This window comes from Pleurodeles waltl, chromosome 5 (genome assembly GCF_031143425.1).
Source record: "Pleurodeles waltl isolate 20211129_DDA chromosome 5, aPleWal1.hap1.20221129, whole genome shotgun sequence".
In the NCBI taxonomy this organism is placed as follows: domain Eukaryota; kingdom Metazoa; phylum Chordata; class Amphibia; order Caudata; family Salamandridae; genus Pleurodeles; species Pleurodeles waltl.
This window is the reverse complement of record NC_090444.1, coordinates 704,774,804-704,796,839: the sequence shown is the minus strand read 5'-3', so window position 1 is coordinate 704,796,839 and position 22,036 is coordinate 704,774,804. Positions and strand designations below refer to the sequence as shown.

At 42.5% G+C, this 22,036-nt stretch overlaps 1 protein-coding gene across 2 annotated transcripts in view; it reads right to left on the bottom strand.

The window, feature by feature from the left end:
* Positions 1–22,036, bottom strand: part of MAP3K5 (mitogen-activated protein kinase kinase kinase 5) — a 759,411-nt gene that overhangs the window by 140,146 nt on the left and 597,229 nt on the right. For both annotated transcript variants that reach the window (XM_069234653.1, XM_069234652.1), the window contains exons 16-17: positions 7,501–7,628; positions 2,931–3,067 (exon numbers count right to left, since the gene is read on the bottom strand). In XM_069234653.1, coding sequence (XP_069090754.1) covers positions 2,931–3,067; positions 7,501–7,628 — 265 coding nt within the window. The remainder of the gene's footprint in view (positions 1–2,930; positions 3,068–7,500; positions 7,629–22,036) is intronic.

The following is a 22,036-nucleotide window of genomic DNA, read 5'->3' as shown; positions in this document are numbered from 1 at the left end:
CAGCCACATAAGCTACAAAGAGTTGGTCATCCACTCAGAACTCTTTTGTATGATCAAGGTAGACTGCCAATGCTCTTTTTGGGTCCATGAGGTGGAGTCACTCCCCTTCATTAGAAGGATGGGGGGTGAGTAAAAAGTAGGCAAGGTGATGGGTTGGCCTACATAAAAGTGTGTAATCACTTTTGGCAGAAAGGAGGCCTTAGTGTGAAGCATGGGGATGGACGAAAGAGATGTGTAAAGACCTTTGAGGAACCTATGTAGAACAGGGGACTTAAAAAGACAAATAATCTTTAAGAGTGCCCATAGCAGAGTCCTGCTGGACCAGGGAAAGAATAAATAACAGAACCTCAGGGAGAGGGGCAGAAAGGGGGTCAACAGATTCATTTGTACACCATGCCACAACTTTTTTCCAACAACGGGCGTATACCATTTTGGTGGAGGGACGCCTGTCAGCCAAGATTGTTACAGACTTTGGAAATAGGTCAAAAGCTACCAACTGTTGCTGCTCAATCTCCACACAAGAAGTCAGACAGTGGAGAGGTCTAGGTGCCGAACCTTCCCCTGTTGATGCAGCAGACGATCCCCCCAAAGGGGCAGTCTGATCGGAGGATCAATGGACATGGTCAGCAGCTTGGTATACTACACTCCGTGCAGAGTCCTGAGCCACAAGGATTACTTGTCCCCGGTCATTCTTGATCTTCTTGAGGACTCTGGACAGGAGTGGTATGGGCAGAAAGGCGTACAAGGGGCCTGAGTTCCACTCAAGATGAAAAGCATCTCTGTGTGATTGCCACCTTGGGAAGACTAACGCGCAAAACTGCTGACATTGTGCGTTCACTGCTGAAAGAGACCTTAAATCGGAAAATATCCTTTATGTATGAAACATCACATTCTGGGAATGTCAAACATGCTCTAAAACCCAAACACTGGACACCTAGGATGTTGATCCTACAGACATGATGTTGACCCAGGGAGGTCTAACAATGGCACTACGAGACTCTTGAAAACATTTTCTCAACCACAAGCATAATGCTTCACAGAATGTTCTAGGTCCCTGTAATGGCAGTGATGGAGCTCGCCATGTTCAGTGTTAAGGAAGCTATAGCTTTGTGTTCTAAATAAACCAGGATAGCGGCAAAGTGGAGCTATTTTAAAAATGTCTTCTTTAACTTTCCATTTTATTACTGGTGATCAAGTACATTATGGTGCGTTTCGGCTACATGTTTGAAAGTTCTTAAATACTGGCACACGCAGAATGTTTTTTTACACTATTTGCAAGCATGGTGAAAAATGCTCCTCATGTTGCACTACGTATCCTACTTTGGACAAATGTAGTACATGCCTTGAAGGCTTAACTTTTTATAATTACATGATTTTTTTAAGTGTCATTGGACACAGAGCAAGGAATTATATTTAGTCAAAACATTTCAAAGCTAGTTTGAGACCCGAATCTGGAAAACTGAAATAGGTTGAAATCTCGAAACATAATTGGCTGCATGAGAACCTCACCGCTGCCAAAATATCTTTTTCGTGACAGGGGTAAACGGTATTTGTTTTTCTCCAGAAAACCTGCAGAACCAACAGTTACACCTTTCTGGAAAATACATTGAATTTTCTGTTCAGCAAGTGTAGTAAACTCACAAACTAATATTCTCACAGCTGAAATTAAGTCGGGTGTATTTTAAGAGCGCACTCTCTAAATAACCTTGTACTTTCTTGACACATTTCCAGTCAACTTACTCATGGATGTCAATTCACCAAAATGCCAGGGGTAGTGGAAGTGACATCACATGCCATTTCAACTTCACTTTCAAACACACACACATGCATACGCACACTTTTACATAAACACACTCTCACTCGCAAGCATGCACAATATACATGTAAATGTGTTTTTTTTTTGTTTTTTTTAATTACCTCAGCTACCAAGGAGAGTCCTATTCCAGCTAACTGTACTCCATTTCTATAACACTAATAGTGAATAATATATAATTATTTTCACTATTAATGTAATAAAAAAATATTTGAAACCAAGAAATTGGAGCCTTAACCAATGTCCATAAGGACAAGCAGCATTTGTGTTCCTGGCACTGATTTTTCCACCTCTAATGCCAGGGGTCGCCAAGACAGTGCCAGGGTTTGCAAGGAGCAAACTGGGAGTCGCAGCTGCGGCCCCTGGCAACCCCAAAATGATGTCCATCAACTTGCCCAGTAAATTCAAAGCGCTCTAGAATATTTTTGGAAAGATTAATGAAGATCTGTTTAAACGGGTTACAAATGTATCCTACCTTGTAACTGTTTGATAGATTGGAAGATAGGCTGCAGTCTAATCTTGGGAGTTTCAAATGCCATTAAACTAGGGGTGGGCAGTGAACCCCGCTTGCGGAGTTCTTCCCACTCCACTTAGAGCGCGGAGTTTCAAAAATCTCCACGGAGCTGAGTTTCTTCCTTGTTCGTGCTCACCAACATTAAGTTGGTGAGCGTGGGTGAGGAAAATCTTACTCCAGACAACCTACCAGCGAGATTTCTCAACACGGACAGTCGCTACCACCTGCGCTAAGAAATCTTCTGTTTGCAATGAGGAACCTGCTGCTCGAGTAAAAAATCTAATTGAGCAACAGAAAAGAAGCAGCGCCCTTTTGATCAGCATGTGGTGCAGTTCGTTCTGTTTTTTCAGCGCAGGACAAACACCAGCACTATAAATCAGAGCAAACTGCTTGAACTAATGCACTCTATCGCTTGCAGAACTATGCGTAGCGTGGCAATTTTTTTGGGTCATTTTGCCGAGTTCCATGTAGGCCTACATTTAAACCATATACCCCAAACCCTTAGGCTTGCATTCCAGTGTATTACTGTTTTATGCTGACAGAGAAGGATCTTGTAAGGTAATACTGTTCTCTCTTACAAACTACTTTTAAGACTTCAACTACCTTAATGTCACGGTGCACAATTTGGTTGTCATGAAGGTATTTCAGGCCTTCGAGAATCTGCTTGGTGTAAAAGCCAATAGTGTGCTCGTTGTCTTTCAGTGGTCCCCACTTTGATCGCAGAAGGGCAGAGAGACTACCTAAAAGGACAAAAAAACAACACTGTTACCGAGGCTTCGTGTACAGGACCTTCCAATTAAGATGTTTGGGCCTACCGGTTGTGTTTCCAGCCCAAATGACTGATATAGAGCAGACATACAATGATGCCATGGTATAGCATGTTATTTATAATGACTCTACTAACACACCTTCATTACAACTGTGCAAAGGTCAAACTCCATAGTATTACCATAAAATTGACATGAGAAAACAGTGAAGTGCCTCAACGATTGCATGTTACAAGGATTTTACACAGGAAACAACTTTAATAGTCACAAGGCCTCTTAGTGTGATTTTACTATACTGCACACATTTTTAAGACTAGTTTTTATTGAATTTCCAGGATATTCTCAATCTTGTTTACATTCTAAAATCCTTGATAACTATGTGTACCTGTGTACCTTTAATCACATGCATTATAGAGCTAAGTTACACAACAATAACAGCATCAACCAGAAAAGAAGCGGTCTGGTCTTGCATCTAGGCAAGATCTGCTCTTATTTTCGTCTCAGTTGTCGAAAAAGGGGCATTTAAGTATGTCATGTCTTACGGCTCAGTATTTGTGCTTAGTAGCTAGCTGACATCCTATGTTACTGTGAGTGCGTGGCCCCTCATGTATGCATATATGTGGTATCTTGTGGTTATTACCTGTGTGGACTATACACATATATATCCTGAACAACTTCTTCTCATATATCAGACTTAAAGGTGGGGGCTCATCTGTTTTTGCCTCCATGACCGCTTTTATCATGTTCATATATTCTGTTCCGAAAGCGTCATTCTGATACATTTAGTGAGTGTATCTATTACAGCACTGGACCACTTCTTTAAATACTTTAGCCATGTTTTCAAGAGCTGGCCTGACGATGCCTTCAATAAGATGGCAATGCGCCCTTCCGTCAGCACTAAAGCGAGAATAATTAACTAATAAGTGTGCTTAGAGTTTTTTGTCTGCTCACATATGCCTGGAAGTGTTTCTAGCTCACTTAGTTCAGCCACTTTCCTATTAACCTCCAGCCAATATTGTGTGATCACTGGGCATTCACATGCCATGTGGTAGAAATCAGCATTTGCATCTCCGGCAGCTTTCATCTTCCCCTTCATACACCTTCCTTATCCTTTTCAGGGAGCGGTATGTCAAGTGCAGATAATATAAATGCAGGTATTTTAGTCAGCATTTTCTAGCGACTGTCTGTTTTTTGCTTGTGATTTATATTTAGTTCCCATTCAGCTTTTAGTTCTGGGTCATTACTTATGTAGCTAGGGAGTAGATAGTAATTTTATTGTCCTTTAATGACACCCATGTGTCAACATGAAGTGCAGCACCCTCACATTTCTGTGGTACAACTGTGCCCTGACTCCATATCTGTACAGCAGCCCCAACTAATGTTTTATATGTCAAATATACTGTCCTCCCTATAACGAACACCCCGCTGGCGTTATTAAATGTGCGGAGCAATCTGTGTTCATAAAGATTGCCCACTGTATCAAAGTCTGCCTCTGTCCGTACTAGTTCATCATGGGAGCTTGCTATGACCCGTAACCTGGGGAGGGTCTACAGAGGCAAATTAGGGGACTATGGTACCTCACCATCGAATCTCATCACAAATCTATTCCAGCAGTATTTGGCCACCTTCAATAGCACAGGATGTGTGGTAGGGCTTTCCCAACCTCCAGTCTATTCCTGTATTTGTGCGCAATCCCGCCTGCATGTCCTCCCTCTGGGCACTGGAGCTATGATCAAACCATTTCATCAGCCATTGTAACCGGGCTGCAATATAATAAATTTCATACTTCAGGTCACTTATGCCCTTTTTATGCATACGTCTTTGCGTTTTCTGCACTACAACTCTTTTTCTATCTGTGATCTATACACGCCCCAATAAAATACTCTGCAGATCTTTAAAAAAGGCCCTGTTCAATATAACTAGTAGGGCAGCACAAAATATAATTATACATGTAGTATTAACATTTTAGGTATAGCACTCAGCCTATTGGGGAAAGTAGATGTTTTACCCTGAATGCTAAGGTCTTGCATAGTGACACAATAGCCTCTCTTAAATTTGCTCACAATTAGATTTTATTCAGTATGAAACACAAGCACCCCAAAATATTACACTGTAGGATAGTCCTGGGTAGTAGCATTTGTTTGGGTGGAAGATCTTTTCTTCTCTTGCATTTAGTCCCTTAATCTCGTTTAGTTGAGGCTACTTTTTGGACCACAGTTGTAGCAGTTCCTCATTTCTTTATTGACAGCTTCTCTTTTCTCTTTTAATTTTTAATATATTATTCCTCTACGGTTGTTGGGTTGCTTTTTTTCTACAGCACCAAAAAGCACTGTCCCTTTTGGAGCATTTTAAAAGTATTGAAAATTAATGTAATAACATGTATAATTAATATGTAGGCCTTTGACGAAAACGTAATGCTTTAAATTTGAAGAAATACAGTAGGCTGCCACATTTACAAGTATTAGACTTGAATTGCTAAAGTAGCAGTTTCTTGCAAACCTGATCTAGGTCAAGAATGTGAAATGTTTTATTTCTTACAAGCTGACATGTTGTGAAAGTGATGACAATGTAAAATAAGTTAGTTCTGACCTTCCCAAAGGCATACTTTTCATAGAGTACAATAACTATACTCAAATATTTTAGTTTAACTCTGCAAAATGTTTCTAATCATGCAAACACCTAGTAAAGAAAATGAGTATGTAGTTTGTGGTGCAGTGCAGTGATGTAAAACGTAAACATGAAATTGCATTTTTTTAAGGAAAGCAGATGATAAGAACCCCCGTGGATTTATATAAAGTAGTTGTAAACAAATATTTACTTACACTTTGCTGTCTGTGGGCTACTGTCTGCCTAATGAGAAGACAAAATGTTCCTATTCCAATTAAGACACTGAAAGCTGATTGGCTGACTGGAGAAAGAAGGAGAAACATGTTGCAAAGGCTTAGACTGTATTGTTAATAATAATGTGTGCTCCTAGGATAGGTCAGACTCTCCAGACTCATCGCTTTCCCTCCCCCAAATCTCTGCTGTTTTGAGACTACAGATCTCTAGACTCTCTCTTTATGGAAAGTTTTGATTGATAACTGATATTTGACTTTGAAGCTTTATGATTTAACCTATCGATTTGGAACTCTTTATGGGTTCTGGCTGACGTTTTATTCTTCCTGTTCCTCTACAAACACATCCTAAATCTTCGAACAGAAATGCTTTACTTTGTGGAGTGAGCTTAATGCACTTATTCTGATATTCTGAATGCTTATTTTATAATTGATTATGAATGTGATTGATGATCTGCTGATTTCAATGAAAATGTGCTACTAAAAAGACTGATAAAAAAAACTTTTAAACTCACATCAACTCTCACTGACTGAAGAAAACACTTGAAAATATGATGTTTATTGAAATGATGTACAGCTCCTGGTTAATCTCATCTTACCTCAAAGGTCTATTGGCCTGAGGTGCTGATATTGGCCTGAGGTCTATTGGCCTGATAAGTTGGTAAGCTTTACCTTGTAAAACAATATTTAACCAAGACCTCAGCACGTCTGCACCTATGACTTGCTGAATGAATACAATTAGCAAAATATAACATAACAATTGGTGTCTGTGAGCTACTTTTTGACTAGGAGTGCCACAGCTTCACTTCACAAACCTGCCTAGGTCCCTTAGGAAACAAAATACATGTGAGATGAAAAATGGAACACGAAGGGGAGAATTTAGTGTAAGAGAATTAAGTCAAATAAGCATGGTAAATTGCTTCAGGAAAAACAGGTAGGTCCTGGGGCTTTGAACGATTGAAGAGGAAGTGTACTAACACACCTAACCAATTTCTAACTCCTTCATCTGTATATTACAAAAATCCCTCTGCATCAACATTTGCTACTGAATTCGAACACAAGCACGAAAACCTCCCTAAAAAAGGGAGGGGAGGGGTGTCACCAATAGTCAGAGCTGCTGACTACATATTCATCTGGATCCCTTAATAATTAAGAAAAGACAAAGAAACAACAAGCATCTTCTTTTCATTAGGTGAAGGGTCCAAGCTGGACTCCTGCAGGGATTCAACACTGTTACCTGATGATATTGGTGGGGAAGGTGGTGAGGTGTGATCCCAGGCCCCAGAGAGGCATGCAGTTCTAGAACCCACTCCAGAAGAAAGTCAGACTAAGATACAGGGGTTTGCTTTAGTAATACCAACCCATTAGGCAGGAGGTTGGAAAACAAGTTGGAAAAACTGTGCCACAACAAGTTTGTCACGTCACTACGCTTAAATCTGTATATAGGCATGAAGGTGGTTTAAGCATAAAAGCTCCAAGATATCTTCCAGCATAAAATATGGTGTTTGCGTTGTTAGTTTGTGCAAAGTCCTATGAATAAAAACAAACACAAACAGAAAAATAACTTACCCCCAGGTACCTGTTCCATGAAAATCTTGATAAACCCATTCTCACTAATAGAGCCCAGATACTGGACAATGTTCTTGTGCTTCAGATGCTTGTGGAGGGCTATCTCTTCATGCAGCGGCTGAGAGTACCTAGGAAAAAGGTGCAGCTTAATAACCATGGCCCACAGGATGTACCTATAAAGACTGATGCTTGAAGCACAAAGGGACCTAAGAATATGCCCTTGTGTAAATTAATTAGTATGCCAATATGTTAACACTTACAGAATTTATTCAACCTAATTAAAGCGCTTTTGTGCACATAAATAAAACTGAGCAGAGGAGTTTCCAATAATCACAAGCAGCTAATGGCTTTTGCAGGGTAAACTTACATTTCTTTGCACCATCTGCAGTATGAGAGAACAAGTAGAAAAAACATGGTGTAGACTTATGCACTGCGAAAGCAGTACTGGTTAATAGGGAGATCATTACTGGAGCTTCACAAAACAATGAGAAACTGGACAAAATATTTTATACATTTGAACCATACGTCAGTATTATGCCAAGACTCATAGAGCTATACTGGCACTGTGAGGGTGGGTGACTGGAGACTGAGGAGAAAGGGATGTCCAAAAGCGAAGAGACAGGCGGATAACTGTGGCTTCAATATACTGCCCTGACCTTTATCCTTGGGCCTCCATACCTTTGGATTCACACTTTGCAACCATGTTGCAGTTGAAAATTATCAGAACCCACTTAGGCCATGGGACCTTGGTGAATCAAAAAACGAAACTTAGAGCTATTTTAGGGGACAATTCAAATAAAAAATAAATTAAAACTCGGGTGTGCAAAATTTCCATAAGATGAGTGAATGATAGCTTAGATCCTGATAACTGGCAAACCCATAGTTTGGGCAGTTCCTGCTTTTCCTACATCTATGGCCTGGCCTAGTATTTATCTGTTAATTGGCAATATTTGCTCTTGAGTGCTTATTAGTCTGGAAATGGGATATGTCGTTTTGTCGTAAATTAACTTTAGACCCATTTTCTTTGCAACTTTGAAACTGGATCGATGTTAGTAATATTTGTTTTCTCAGACCAACCTGAAATTGAAATACAAAGTCCTTATTTGTATGTGAAAACCCAGATACAGCCAGCGTTGTGACCTACAGGTGGTGAGTCAACATTTATGTCAATTATGGAAAGCTCACAAGAGAAATACTTCACACGTCCCTTGTTAAAACCAGAATCGGAGTACAGCGTACACATTCCTACTTGATGAAGTAGAAGACTGCACCTAAACAAATAAGAATTGAAAAAGGCCCTAGAGGGGGTTAGGCCACCTTTGGGGTCAGCATTATTGCCTACCATTAAATCTTAAAATGGGCTTTGCCTCAATACAGATATGAAATTTAAGGCCTAAACGTGAAGCTAAAACCAGGATGATGTGAAGAAAAAATACCTCTAAGGCGTTTGAGGTGTCACAGTCTTATAACAATCCACTCTGAATGGGCATATTAGTTTACCTTGTGCTTGTCACAATAATTATGTTAGGCCGAATGCCTTTGTTGTACCTTTTAATAATAAACAGATTAGGTCGGCTGCATCAGGCATAACTTTCCCAATGAACCAATCAGGACTATGGGCTTGATAACTAGATTATCATCATAAACTCAAGGCAGCTATAGTAAGCAAGACAAAAAGTGATTACAATAACTCTTTCAGTGGAAGTACACATGTTCTGCCCAAATAAGAACCTTGTAAAGAGGAAGATTAACATGTAGACAGAGAACAAATCCTCCTTTCAATACTGTGTCTTTAACCTCCTTTTTGTATTGTGAACACATAGGTAAGTGATAGATACCCTGTCAAGCTGACCCGAACATCAGGACTGTCGCTTCTAGAGAGGACACCTGATAAATATAAAGTACGCAGAAATGTGGATACGTCCCAAACAATCTCATACAACACCATAAAAATATATAGATCATTCTGGGCTAATTTACATATTACTCATTGAGTTGTTTGCACCAATTTTCTGAAGCTGTTACTTAGTGTACCTTTTTAAAGACAAAATATCAACTGAAGTCTGGATTGTAAACTGGACTAGTTCCCAAGTTGTTTTATGACATATTTATTACTTTTGCTTAACATTGCAAGAAATGTCACATTGGATACTCTCAGGCATTTCAAATAGGATACTATTTAAGATTGGTGTTTAAACTGTTTCCTAACCAATGATTACTTGTACCTCAGCAACATCAAATGTATGTTTCTGCACATGGCCAAAATAGCTCTAGCTATGTCTCATAAAAGGCAGGCAAACTCTTCAGTCTCACTTACCCCCCACTCCCCCCCAAAAAGAAAAGAAATAAAGCAAACGTAGATGGCATTGTTTCTTATAACATTTTCTTTATTTTGGGATCTGTACAAACAAAGTGAGGCCAGATGGGTCAATACACAGCCATGCAATGATTAGTGACATTGTAAGGAAAAAAGTAAAGCCCTGCACGTATATACCTCGGCCCACCGCACACTCCACAGTCAACAATGAAACTCAGCAACTTTGAGGTGCAGGCCATCTGCACACTGCCTTCCCAGCTTGTCCCTACCCCTCAAAGGTCTGGATTTCATCCTGGATCATCTGTACTCCGGATTGGTGAGATTCCAACACTATGCCTCTGTAGTCTGCACACCTCTGCCATATCTTAGGGTGTTTCTGGGTGCAACGCCTACACTCAAACTGCTGTTTCAAACTCCACACAATGGTCAAGTCCCTTCTTCCAAACTGCCAGGAGTGGGGAATTCTCAGTCCACCACTCTTGTGCTGTCGCGCTTAGTCAGGATTAGGCCAAAAATAGTAAGGATAGTCAGTATTTGTTGCCTCCCAAGCCATCGGAGAGAGGAAGAAGTGTCAACTTGGGGTCCATTAGAATCGACCAGGAGAAATTTTGCGCCAGAATCCATGCAACTCAGGACGCTCCACAAAGTGTGAATGAAGTTGTCCTCTCCAATACCAAACCGGAGACAGTTTGGGGAGGCAATCAAACCCATACGCCAGAGTCTATGACGTGTAAAATAAACCCTGTGGGGGTATTTAAATTGGATCAACCTGAGCAGCTCAAAGCACTACCAGTATCTCCGTCCACTCTTCGTTCTCTATGCCCGTCTCCCATGCAGTCCAAAGAGCTGAAAATGTGTCCGGTTGGTTTGAAATAAGTGTACAGAAGATCTTGGCGCATTTATGATCCCCCAGATCACCCATAAGGAGTTTGCCCTCTTAAGGATTAAATTCGTAGAGGTCTGTCAGAGCAGTAATGTAAGGGGTTAAAGCATGGCGAAGCTGAAGGTATCTATGAAATTGGCTGCTGTGTAGCTGATATTCTATCTGTAGAGCCTGGAACGATTTCAGTGCTGTTCCATGCACTACATCTCCTAGGGTAGAGATCCCAATTCGGTCCCATATATGGAAGCCTTCTAGTGCTGTCACTTGGTTAAGTACGCGCCCCTTCTACAGCGGCGTCCATTCCATCAATCTTCCCCACCAACCCATCCACCGGAGAGAGGAATACCAGAGATTAAATACGACCCTTGTTTCCCAGGGAAGTGAGCCCCTATCATCGTCTTTGTATAAATAGGAAAGAATAGAGGTATCTCTCATCGACAACCTCTCTGACATATAGGTGGGATTGTCCTGGAGACCATACCACCAATCATTGATTATGAGGAGATAGGCTGCGTAGTAATGTGATTTGATACCCATGATGGGGATTCTTCTGCCTTATGTAGACTGAAATCATTTGATTAGGGTATACGGAGGGTCCCCCATCCCAAAGAAACACAAGGATGGAGTTCAGTCTACAAAACCACTGACACAGGACCTCGTAGGGTAAGATCTGTAGCTGATAAAGGAGCCAGGGCAGCGATACCATTTGGAACTGCTCAGTCAAAGACAGAGGCAGGACAGACCAAACTTGGATATACTCCTGTAGGAGAGTCAGGACTGACTCCAGACTACACAACCGCGCCAAGCTTGCATCAGGGGTTACAAACACGCCCAAATATTTGAATCCCGACAAAGCTACCCGTATGCCTGACATGCAGTGGAAATCATGTGGGCAGGCACCAGCTGATTAACAGTGGACCGTGACATATCAATACGGAGATCTGAGGTCTTCCCGAAAACTATGTAGGATATGAGGCACCCAAGGTCCCGATTCATCAGGTGACCTGAGGAAGAAGAGATCATCATCTGCATATAGTGCGATTCTGTCTGATAGTCCCATTCCCCATTTAGCATGTGCACCTGTGCGTCCATCCGCACCCAGACTGCCAAGGTCTCTATGGCAAGAGCAAACAGTGGGGGGCAAGGGACAACACTGCCTTGTCCCCCGCTGTATCAGAAATGGAGCCGACAGAGCACCACCCACCTGAACTGACACTGTTAAATCGGTATAGAGTAGCCTAAGATAAGAAAGCAATCTGGGGCCTAAGTTGAGATGCTGAAAGAGGATAAACAAATACTCCCAGCTCACGGAATCAAAAGCTTTGTCAATGTCGACCAGGAGAATTACTGCTGGACCCTCCAATTTGTCAGGAAGCGCTAATGCGTTATATGGGTGCCAGATATTATGGAGAGTGGTGCGACGAGGCATAAACCTCGTCTGATCCAGATGTACCAACTCTGGGATCAGAGGCACCAATCTATTTGTGAGCACCTTTGCCAGGATCTTTACTTAAAAGTTCAACAAAGAAATTGGGGCAGTACGAAGAGTGTTCACCTGCAGGCCAACTAGGCCAGGGGAAGACTATGATTTATGCGTGCCACCAATCGGGAGGGATGGTGGAGGTATGGATCGCAAAGTGAATCACCCCCAACATGTTATCTCATAGTTTGGGCATGTAGGCTTTATAAAACTCGGAAGGAAACCTTTTAGGGCCTGGGGCCTTCCCAAGCGTTTAATCCCACCAGCGCCGACAAGAGTATCTCCCCAGTGAGGGCACAATCCAGTGAATCACGCTCGGTCACAGTTAGCTTTCTAAGAGGCAGGGCCTGCACAAAATCCACAGTCTTTTCCCAGAACAGGATTTCACTCCTAACTTAAACACTTTGAAGGTTGGCAGCAAAGCTGCTTGCTATCTCCTGCCAATCAGTTAGCAGCGTGCCACAAGAGTCCCGGACCATTGGAAGAGGGGGTTCGGGTAGGAAACACCCAGGCATAGTCTATGAAACATTTTACTTTATTTGTCCCCTCCATTAATAAATTTGACTATGAGCCGCCCGCCAGGAAGTTAACCCTCATATACCATTATCTGTTGGTACTGATGCTGCAAAAGACCTAGTTGCCTTTGAGCCAAATGCCTACCTGTGCGGTGACACTGCTTGTCTAACTCTGCCATTTGGGTTTCAATATGTACTAAATCGAGTACTCTGAGCCATCGCTCCCCTGTACAATAACTAATATCCATCCCGCAGTGTGGGTTACAGGGCCTCCCCCAGTGTGACAGGTGACACCGTGGGCACAGCATTATGCATAAAATATTCCTCGATGGAAAGCTCTATGTGTAGACGATAGTGTGGGTTTCTACTGTTTGATGAATTTGCACAAAAGTTTCAAAACTAGTTTGCCACTCACTTTAGCTGCTGTGTGGAAAGTTTTGGGGTGATTCGTCAAGTGGGGGGATGGAGGTACGGGGGGTCCAAAACACATTTTTCCCATGCAAGGTCTTTGGGAATTTTGCATTTTTTTTATAAACTATAACCTGAACCACTGAAAGGATTTACACCAAATTTGGCATGAAGTTAGATCTTGGTCCAGAAAGAGTGCTTTTCGTAATATGGCGTAAATCTGTTCAGTAGTTTCAGAGTAATTGAAGGAAATAAAATATAGATATCTAGGGAGACAAATTCTTTGCGGATCCGCGGATACCCACAGAGGATCCGCAGGTACCAGCGAATCCAGGCAAATAGCAATGGCCTGATTGGCTGGCCACAACCTGAAAGGAAAATTGCAGCCGCAATTGTGTTTCTTGCCTGGGCCCCTGATGAGAAAAGATAAATAAAAATGTACATAAAGGGTCAGGATAGAGGTATTCTGATCCCATAGGACACATGGAGGAGGTCTCTGAGGAGCAACTCTCATGGGCAAAAAATTGGCCAATTTTTTTTGGTTCGATCCGTAGATCTATAGCTTTGCCAGCGTGACCCCCCAGTCTAAATCTGTGATGGATCTGCAGATCCATAGCCCAATGGGAACAAAACAAACTCACACACCATACCCCAATACACATGACCAAAGGCTGGGCGCAGTGTGGGAATGGAAGCATGTCAGATGGTTTGCTGAAGGGCCTGGCCAAAGGCCGTATGCGGCGGTGATGGTTGTATAAACATATGGTAATTATATACTACTTAACATAAAAAAAATACACAGAAATTCACTGAAAAAACACAAAGGTTACAGGGACATGGTTAGGTTCACATTTTAACTACACAAAACAATAGAAATTCAGCAGTTGTAGTCATACTTATCTGAAGAAACTATAACTATAACTGCTGAATTTCTATGGTTTTGGATGGGTAAAATGTGAACCTAACTATAATGTCCCTGTAACCTTTGTTTTTTCAGTGAAAAAATATATATATATATATATATATATATATATATATATATATATATATATCTACATATCTATATATATAAATATATAGATATATATATATTTATATCTCAAACAAATTTCTCTCCATGAAAAATGCAGAAGTGTCAGCCTGATACCATATGAAATCTTCACCTTGACAGGAACTCTGTTTAGCACAAAACTCCTTGTTGTATCCCAAGCTCAGTCCTTCAGACACCCTCATCAGAATCGTAGCACTACTTTGGAAAATAAATACTCATTAAACATAAATCTGCGTATGGTATCCACGGAATTGTTATTGTTTAATAGAAAAAAGTATTTACAGAGGCTAATACTTTTTCCCAACAAATGATGAAGAGTTCCACTAACCAGCCCTGTAGCGTGCATGAATCTCCCTCAAGGATGACAGGCATGGGCAACAGTCATGTACCCATATCCAGCCATCTTTCACTCTCCTTTGCCCTGCTCAATGCATATCCCCAGGTACATGTCTGAAGCAAATCTGTAAGTGAAGCGTCTACCAACCTAGCTCAACATCAACACACATCCCACTTTGACCAAACTGCATTCTTTCCGCCTTTCAACTAAACTCATCACGTCCCTATAAACTGAAGTGTCTATCTGTCACTTGTTTTTAATCTGTTACCTGATTAGGTGCAGCCACATGTACCATTAGATAAGCACAACTATAGTCATCATTCACAACAGCAAAACACAGCTCACATCGTCTATTCGAAGAATCAACTACTTTCCAACCAGGCATGCCCAAAAAAGCAAAATGCTACTCATCCACTCATCGTAGGGAGTATGAAGCAAATATAACTTAAATTACAGAAGAATACATTGTTCTCATAGACAGACCACAGGAAAGGATTTACTGCCAACACATTTCATGCATGGAACATCTCCTCACTTACAATGTTTTTTAGTTGCTTAGGCCGGGGCTAATGCTAAGAGACAGTCTGCACTTCAAAAATCTCAACATCACTAAATAGAGGATTAAACGATAACTGAATTTCACCTCTGGCTATGCCAAAGCAGCCAGTCCCTTTATTTATTTCCGTAACTGCTTTTAGGCACTATGATCACATTTCATTTTATTACAATTATTATCACAAATTAGCAGATATACACTCTCTCAAAAGTTTATGAGACTAATTCGACCTAAACTCTTAGGAAATGCCAAATACACTCAAATATGGATATCAAACGTAATGCAACTCTAGGTTTAACTCTGGGATCCAGCTTAAATTGTATTTACATATATTGCCTCCATTTTGCCTGATTAAATCCCAATCTCACAACATTGATTTGCCCATAAAATTCAAGATGTGTAAATAAATAATTGCTGAAAACAATATGCAATTTGATATGTAATTTATATTAACTCTGAGGTCACACACTTTCTTCTGTTTATTAAACCTTAAGAGACAACTTAAGTGTGTGTGTGTGTGTGTGTGTGAGAGAGAGAGAGAGAGAGAGAGAGAGAGAGAGAAAAAGAAAGAGAGAGAAAAAGAAAGAGAGAGAAAAAGAAATCCGAGTCAAGCAACAACCACAATCCTTATCAGGTGAACCATAACAAGTTCCTAAATTAACCTGTGCTTAATCCTCTGGTAGCTTAGCAAAAAAGAAGTCAGGCTTAACTTAAGGGTAATGTAATTGTTTTTTTTGCAGCAAACAAACAGTAACAAAATTAAAACAAGACACAAGAAAAATCTCTCATAAATCTATAAACAAAGTAAACTTTGTTACCAGAATGACAAAAATCCTATCAGTAGAACTGGAAGTATTTCTAAGTCTTAAGTAACAGTAGCACCAAGAAGTGCCAAGCGCCAACTGTGGTTATATGGTTGTGCCGGACCAAGAAAAAGTCAGACGTTCAGGCTGGGTATAGGACTGAGTTCAGTCTGCTGATCAATGTACTTTGTAGATCTGAGATGCAAAGTCCTGTATCCCGCTGAGTTGAGCTGCATTTGTTTTGATGAGGTCAGCGGTTATGAACTGCGAGGTGCTGTGTCGAGTTGCACTGGTTCCTATGAGGCCACCGATCAAGAGCTGTGAGATGCTACGATGCGAGGTCCTGTGTCGAGTTCACTCGTGCTGTGTTGGCTCCGATGAGGCTGCCGATCAGAAGTTGTGAGGTTCTGCAATGTGAGATCCTGCATAAAGTTGTGTTGCGCTGTGTCAGTTCCGATGAGGCCGCTGAACAGGAGCTGCGAGATGCTATGAAAGGAGGTCCAGCATCAAGCTGCGCCGTACTGCATCAGGTTTTGAGGGATGTTTAATTTGCGCAAGGAGGAGCACACTCTGATGCCAGCCTTCGGTCCGGGACCTGGAGGGCATCTCTTGGAAAACTGGAATCACTCCAGCAGAGGCCTGCTGCAGAGCACAGGCAGGTCCATTTGGGTATGGTTAGCCGGGCAGATGCAGGACACGTCTCTTGAGCTTGTTACGTCCATGTAGCTTACACAGGAGGCCAACTAGAGCTTGAAGTTGCTCTGATGGTCCCGAGTTCAAGGAGCAGGTCCTTACTGAGGCAACAGAGAAGTTCTTCCAGCAGCAAGGCAGCAGGGCAGCAGAGCAGTCCTCCTTCTGTGTCTTTCACAGGTCCAGAAGTGATATGATGAGTGGCTCAAGAGGTCCAATATTTATACTTGATGCCAGCCTTTGAAGTAGGGGGACTCCCTAAACTACCTCCACCTCTGGATCTTGAAAGTTCTTCCCTTCCCCTGTCAAGGCTCCAAGCAGTACAGGGTGATAAAAGACTGGTGCCAAGTGTGTGCTGAAGGCAGCCCTTTGAAACTGAAGTGGGGCAGGGTACAACTGCGCCCCAACTATCCTGGCAGGATGTCCCATCCTGCCAACATCTTGTCCCACCTTTGAGTCACTGTCTTTGAAGAATGCACAAAGACCAACAGATAAGTTAAGCTCAGTCATGTAACCCAGAATACTGTCAGAAGGTAGACATGGTTATAACTAGAAAATGCCAACTTTCTAAAAATGGAATTTTCAGAATTGTGCTTTAAAATTCAACTTTACCATTAAACAGAGTTTTAAATTACAATTCATTTGAATGTAAACATCATTTTCTTATCTGCTCCCAAACTTACGTTATGACTTATTAACTGTTGAAGGGTAATATTTTATTAGACAGAAGCCCTGCAATAGCGAAAAAAGACTTTAGGATTTTCTCAGTACCAGCACATGTGAAACTTAAACCCACATGTCCTGCTTTTAAATACAATGCACCCTGCCTTGAGGGCCTACCTTAGGGGCGACATATGTATTAAGAATAAAGGTTTAGGCCTGGCAGAAGTTTATTTTGCTGAGTTGAAAAGGCAGTTTAAAATTACACTACAGGCTAATGTGGCAGGTCTGAGACGTGTTTTAAAAGGCTACTTTAGTTGGTGGCACATGGGTGCTGCAGGCCCACTAGTATAATTTATTGTACAGGTCCCTGGTACATGGAGTACCACGTACTATGGACTTACAAGTAGATTAAATGTGCCAATTAGGTATAGGCCAATTGTACTATGTTTAAGAGACAGCGCACACACACTTTAGCACTAGTTAGCAGTGCTAAAGTGCACAGAGTCCTAAAGTCAACAAAAACAAATTCAGAAAAACAGGAGGGGTGAAGGCAACAAATTTGAGAGGCTACCACCACAAGGTGTCAGGTTTAATGTCGCTATATTTTGGAATCCTGGGACTCTGCAGAACACACTGGCTACCTCTGAGCCCATCTCTTGTCTATCAGCAATAATACAGAGAAAGGCAGGTTGTTTCGCAGAAACCCATTTATTCTGTCTGCAACCTGAATCATCCTCAGGATAAGCCTGAGAGAAATCTACAGGCAACTCTTAACTATGAGTTACTCTTGGACTACCTCAACAAAGGCTCCTTAACAGGGTTACCTTTAGAACTGCAGCTCTTGTCTACTCATTCCTAGTATCTTGACACTCCTCTTTCCTCCAACTTTCACTCCCAACTCTTTCTCTTCACGCCACCTGCAACCAACATGTCACTGATGACATCACAGATGCTTCAACTCTGACACTGGAAGATTCTACACAAAAGCAAAAACTATAGTCAAATAAAAAAACTCTGAAAAATTCAATTCATAAGTAAGCAAGACAATGCTGTAGGTAATGCTGCTAGTTGTCTACTAGAATTAACTCTTCCAGGTCATTAGGCGCTATCCACCACCTTTCTCATGTTATGAGTTCATCACCAGACTTTTCTCTTCTATAATTGAAATATGTTAGGATAAGTGTAATCAAGGACTTGTAAAACTGTAGATGATTTTCCAAAACATGCGTATTCATATTTAGATGATATAACTGATTTACAATTGTTGCAGCATGCACAGATGCCTCGGTATGGCTGCCAGCTCTCTGGAATAATCTTTGCCTGTATTGGAGGCCAAATTCCAGTCATGAGGCATTTTGTGTTTGTAGTTTTGCTGTCTCGAGTTTAGCCGTTGATTTGTGTTTGGGCCAGGACACAGTGTCTTCCCTGTTTAAACAGGATTAAAATTAAACCCTTTGAGGCGAGCTGCAGATCCCAGACTGAGTCTGGAATATCCCATCTCGATCAGTGTGTATGTATCTCCTAAAATGTATTTGTCACAGTATTGCTGAACAAAATATTGTAAAAAGATATTGAAAAAAGCAGCCCTCTGCTTGTTAAATCTAATATTGCTTGCAACAACAAACAGAAGCTACTGAGGGTCTGGAAAGGTTGGAGCTGCTCTCCTTTACAAAGGTCACAAGGACAAAGAAGTTGCAGATTAGGCAGACCAGAGTAAGGCTGGAACAATGTAAACTGCTTCAATCAACAGCAAGCATGGGCAATGCCAAAAGGCCTGGCTTGAAAGGAATGTGATGTGAAGCATTACAAACAAATAGCATGCAAATGGATATGTATTTGTGTGGAAGCAAAGAATTGTAGAATAATATTGGTGTAGGTTATAAAGTCAGGTGACAGTTGCACTGTCATGTGAGACCTAAAACTCCATGGTGGTGAATGACTGCCCTCCTCCAGTCTGTGTGCTGCTGCCAGAGAAAAACAACATTAATTAGCTAGACATCTAAGACATTTTACTAGCATCGCAATGTCATGTGTGTTCCCTTGAAAGTTCAAGCTCAGGCAGCTGGATAAATAAAGAAAATGGTCACAGCTGTAGGAAGGGCAAGAACTTTTTTTTGTGGAAGCACACATCTTCTGCCAAATAAAAACATATACCCCTGGCTCCCAACATGTGGGCGGAGCCAAAGCCACACTCTTGGTGATTCTCACATAACTGTGTGGTGACAGCTGCACTGTCAAACCACACCATAAACATTAGGACTAGTAGAAGGAAAATGGAATTATAAATCAGGGCAAATCATTCCTACAGCTCTGGTATAGGCTTGGCTGATTAAAAAAAAAGCACCTTTTAACCCCTTCTGTGTCGCGGACGTAATGGTTACGTCCTGCGGCACAGTGCTGCTGTGCCCAGGACGTAACCATTACGTCCTGGGCACACAGCCCAGAGGGAGCTTTAGCGCTCCCTCTCTGGGGTTCCTCCCCACCCCCCCAAGTCAGGGATGGAAGGGGAAGCCCTTCCCCTTCCACCCGACCCCCCCCCACCCTCCCTGTGACGTCAGAACGCGAGCAAGCGCTGATTGTCACAGAGCCTCCTCCCATCGCGCTGGAAGCTCAGCTCCCAGCACGATCGGAAGAGAAATGCTTTGCATTTCTCTTCTGATCACGTGGGGGAGGCCGAGAGAGGCTTCAAAGGGAAGGAAATGTATTTCCTTCCCTTTGAAGTCTCTCTCTGTGTTTTGGCAGCCGGATTGAAAGCAATCCGGCTGTCAAAATGCCCACTAGACACCACGGATGTTTTAAAAAAAATGAAATAGACATAAGGGTGCGACCCCTTGGGAAAGGGTCGCTCCCAGGGGGGGCATTTTTTTAAAGGTCTTTTCTGCCCCCCCTGGGGGCAGATCGGCCTATTATTAGGCCGAAACCTCTAGGCACCAGGGATAATTTTTTTTTTGTTTTGTTTTTGTTTAGTTTTTTGTTTTAGAGGTGGGGAGCGACCCCTTAGGCAAGGGTCGCTCCCATGGGGGGCAAATTATATTTAGGCCATTTCTGCCCCCCTTGGGGGCAGATTGGCCTATTTTTATGAGGCCAATTTGCCCCCAAGGGGGGACAGAAACCACTAGACAACAGGGAGGTTATTTTTTGGTGAATTTCACGTAAGTGGAGCGGGTCGCTTAGGCATGGGTCGTTCCCCTGAGGGGCAAATTTATTTTAGGCCATTTCTGCCCCCCAGGGGGGCAGATCAGCCTATTTTAATTAGGCCGATCTGCCCCCAAGGGGAGCAGAAACCACTAGGCACTGGGGATTTTTGTTGTTGTCGTTGTTTTACAAATGGGGAGCGTCCCCTTAGGCAAGGGTCGCTCCCCTGGAGGGGCAAATTTTATTTAGGCCATGTCTGCCCGCTTTGGGGGCAGATCGGCCGTTTTTAGGTCAACCAGGGATTTTTTTTTTGCGCCGTCAGGCAAGGGGAGCGACCCCGTAGGCAAGGGTCGCTCCCCGGTGGGGGTTATTTTAGGCCATTTCTGCCCCCACTGGGGGCAAATCGGCCTATTGTTATTAGGCCAATCTGCCCCCGGGGGGGCAGAAACCTCTAGGCGCCAGGGCTAAAAAAAAATGTGTGCTTTCTTTTGTTGTTTTTTTTGTTTTTTTAGAGAAGGGTCGCTCCCCTGGAGGGGCAAATTTTATTTAGGCCATTTCTGCCTGCTTTGGGGGCAGATCGGCCGATTTTAAACCACTAGGCACCAGGGATCTTTTTTTTTTTTGCACCGTCATGCAAGGGGAGCGACCCTGTGGGGGGGCAAATTTATTTTAGGCAGATCGGCCTATTGTTATTAGGCGATCTGCCCCCGGGGAGGGCAGAAACCTCTAGGCGCCAGGGCGAATTTTTTTTTGTGTTTTTTTTTTTTTTTGGTTGGTTTTCTTTTTTTTTTTTTAGATGGGGAGCGACCCCTTAGGCAAGGGTCGCTCCCCTGGAGGGGCAAATTGTATTTAGACCATTTCTGCCCCTCTTGGGGGCAAATCGCTGATTTTAGGTGAATCTGCCCCCAAGGGGGGCAGAAACCACTAGGCACTGGGGATCTTTTTTTTTGCTCCGTCACGCAAGGGGAGCGACCCCGTAGGCAAGGGTTGCTTCCCGGGGGGGGGGGTTTGGGGGGTGGTGAGGGGGCAAATTTATTTTATGCCCTTTCTGCCCCCCCCTGGGGCTGGCTGAGCTAGAGGCCAAAATCCATAGGTAGGCACTTTGCAAAAAACACCTCTGTTTTCTGTGAAAAAATGTGATGTGTCCACGTTGTGTTTTGGGCCATTTCCTTTCGTGGGCGCTAGACCCACCCACAAAAGTGAGGTACCATTTTTATCGGGAGACTTGGGGGAACGCTGGGTGGAAGGACATTTGTGGCTCCTCTCAGATTCCAGAACTTTCTGTCACCGAAATGAGAGGAAAAAGCGTTTTTTTTGGCCACATTTTGAGGTTTGCAAAGGATTCTGGGTAACAGAACCTGGTCAGAGCCCCACAAGTCAATCCATCTTGGATTCCCCTAGGTGTCTAGTTTTCAGAAATGTGCTGGTTTGCTAGGTTTCCCCAGGTGCCGGCTGAGCTAGAGTCCAAAATCCACAGGTAGGCACTGTTTTCTGTGAAAAAATTTGATGTGTCCATGTTGTGTTTTGGGCCATTTCCTTTTGTGGGCGCTAGGCCTACCGACACAAGTGAGGTACCATTTTTATCGGGAGACTTGAGGGAACGCTGGGTGGGAGGAAATTTGTGGCTCCTCTCAGATTCCAGAACTTTCTGTCACCGAAATGGGAGGAAAATGTGTTTTTTTAGCCAAATTTTAAGGT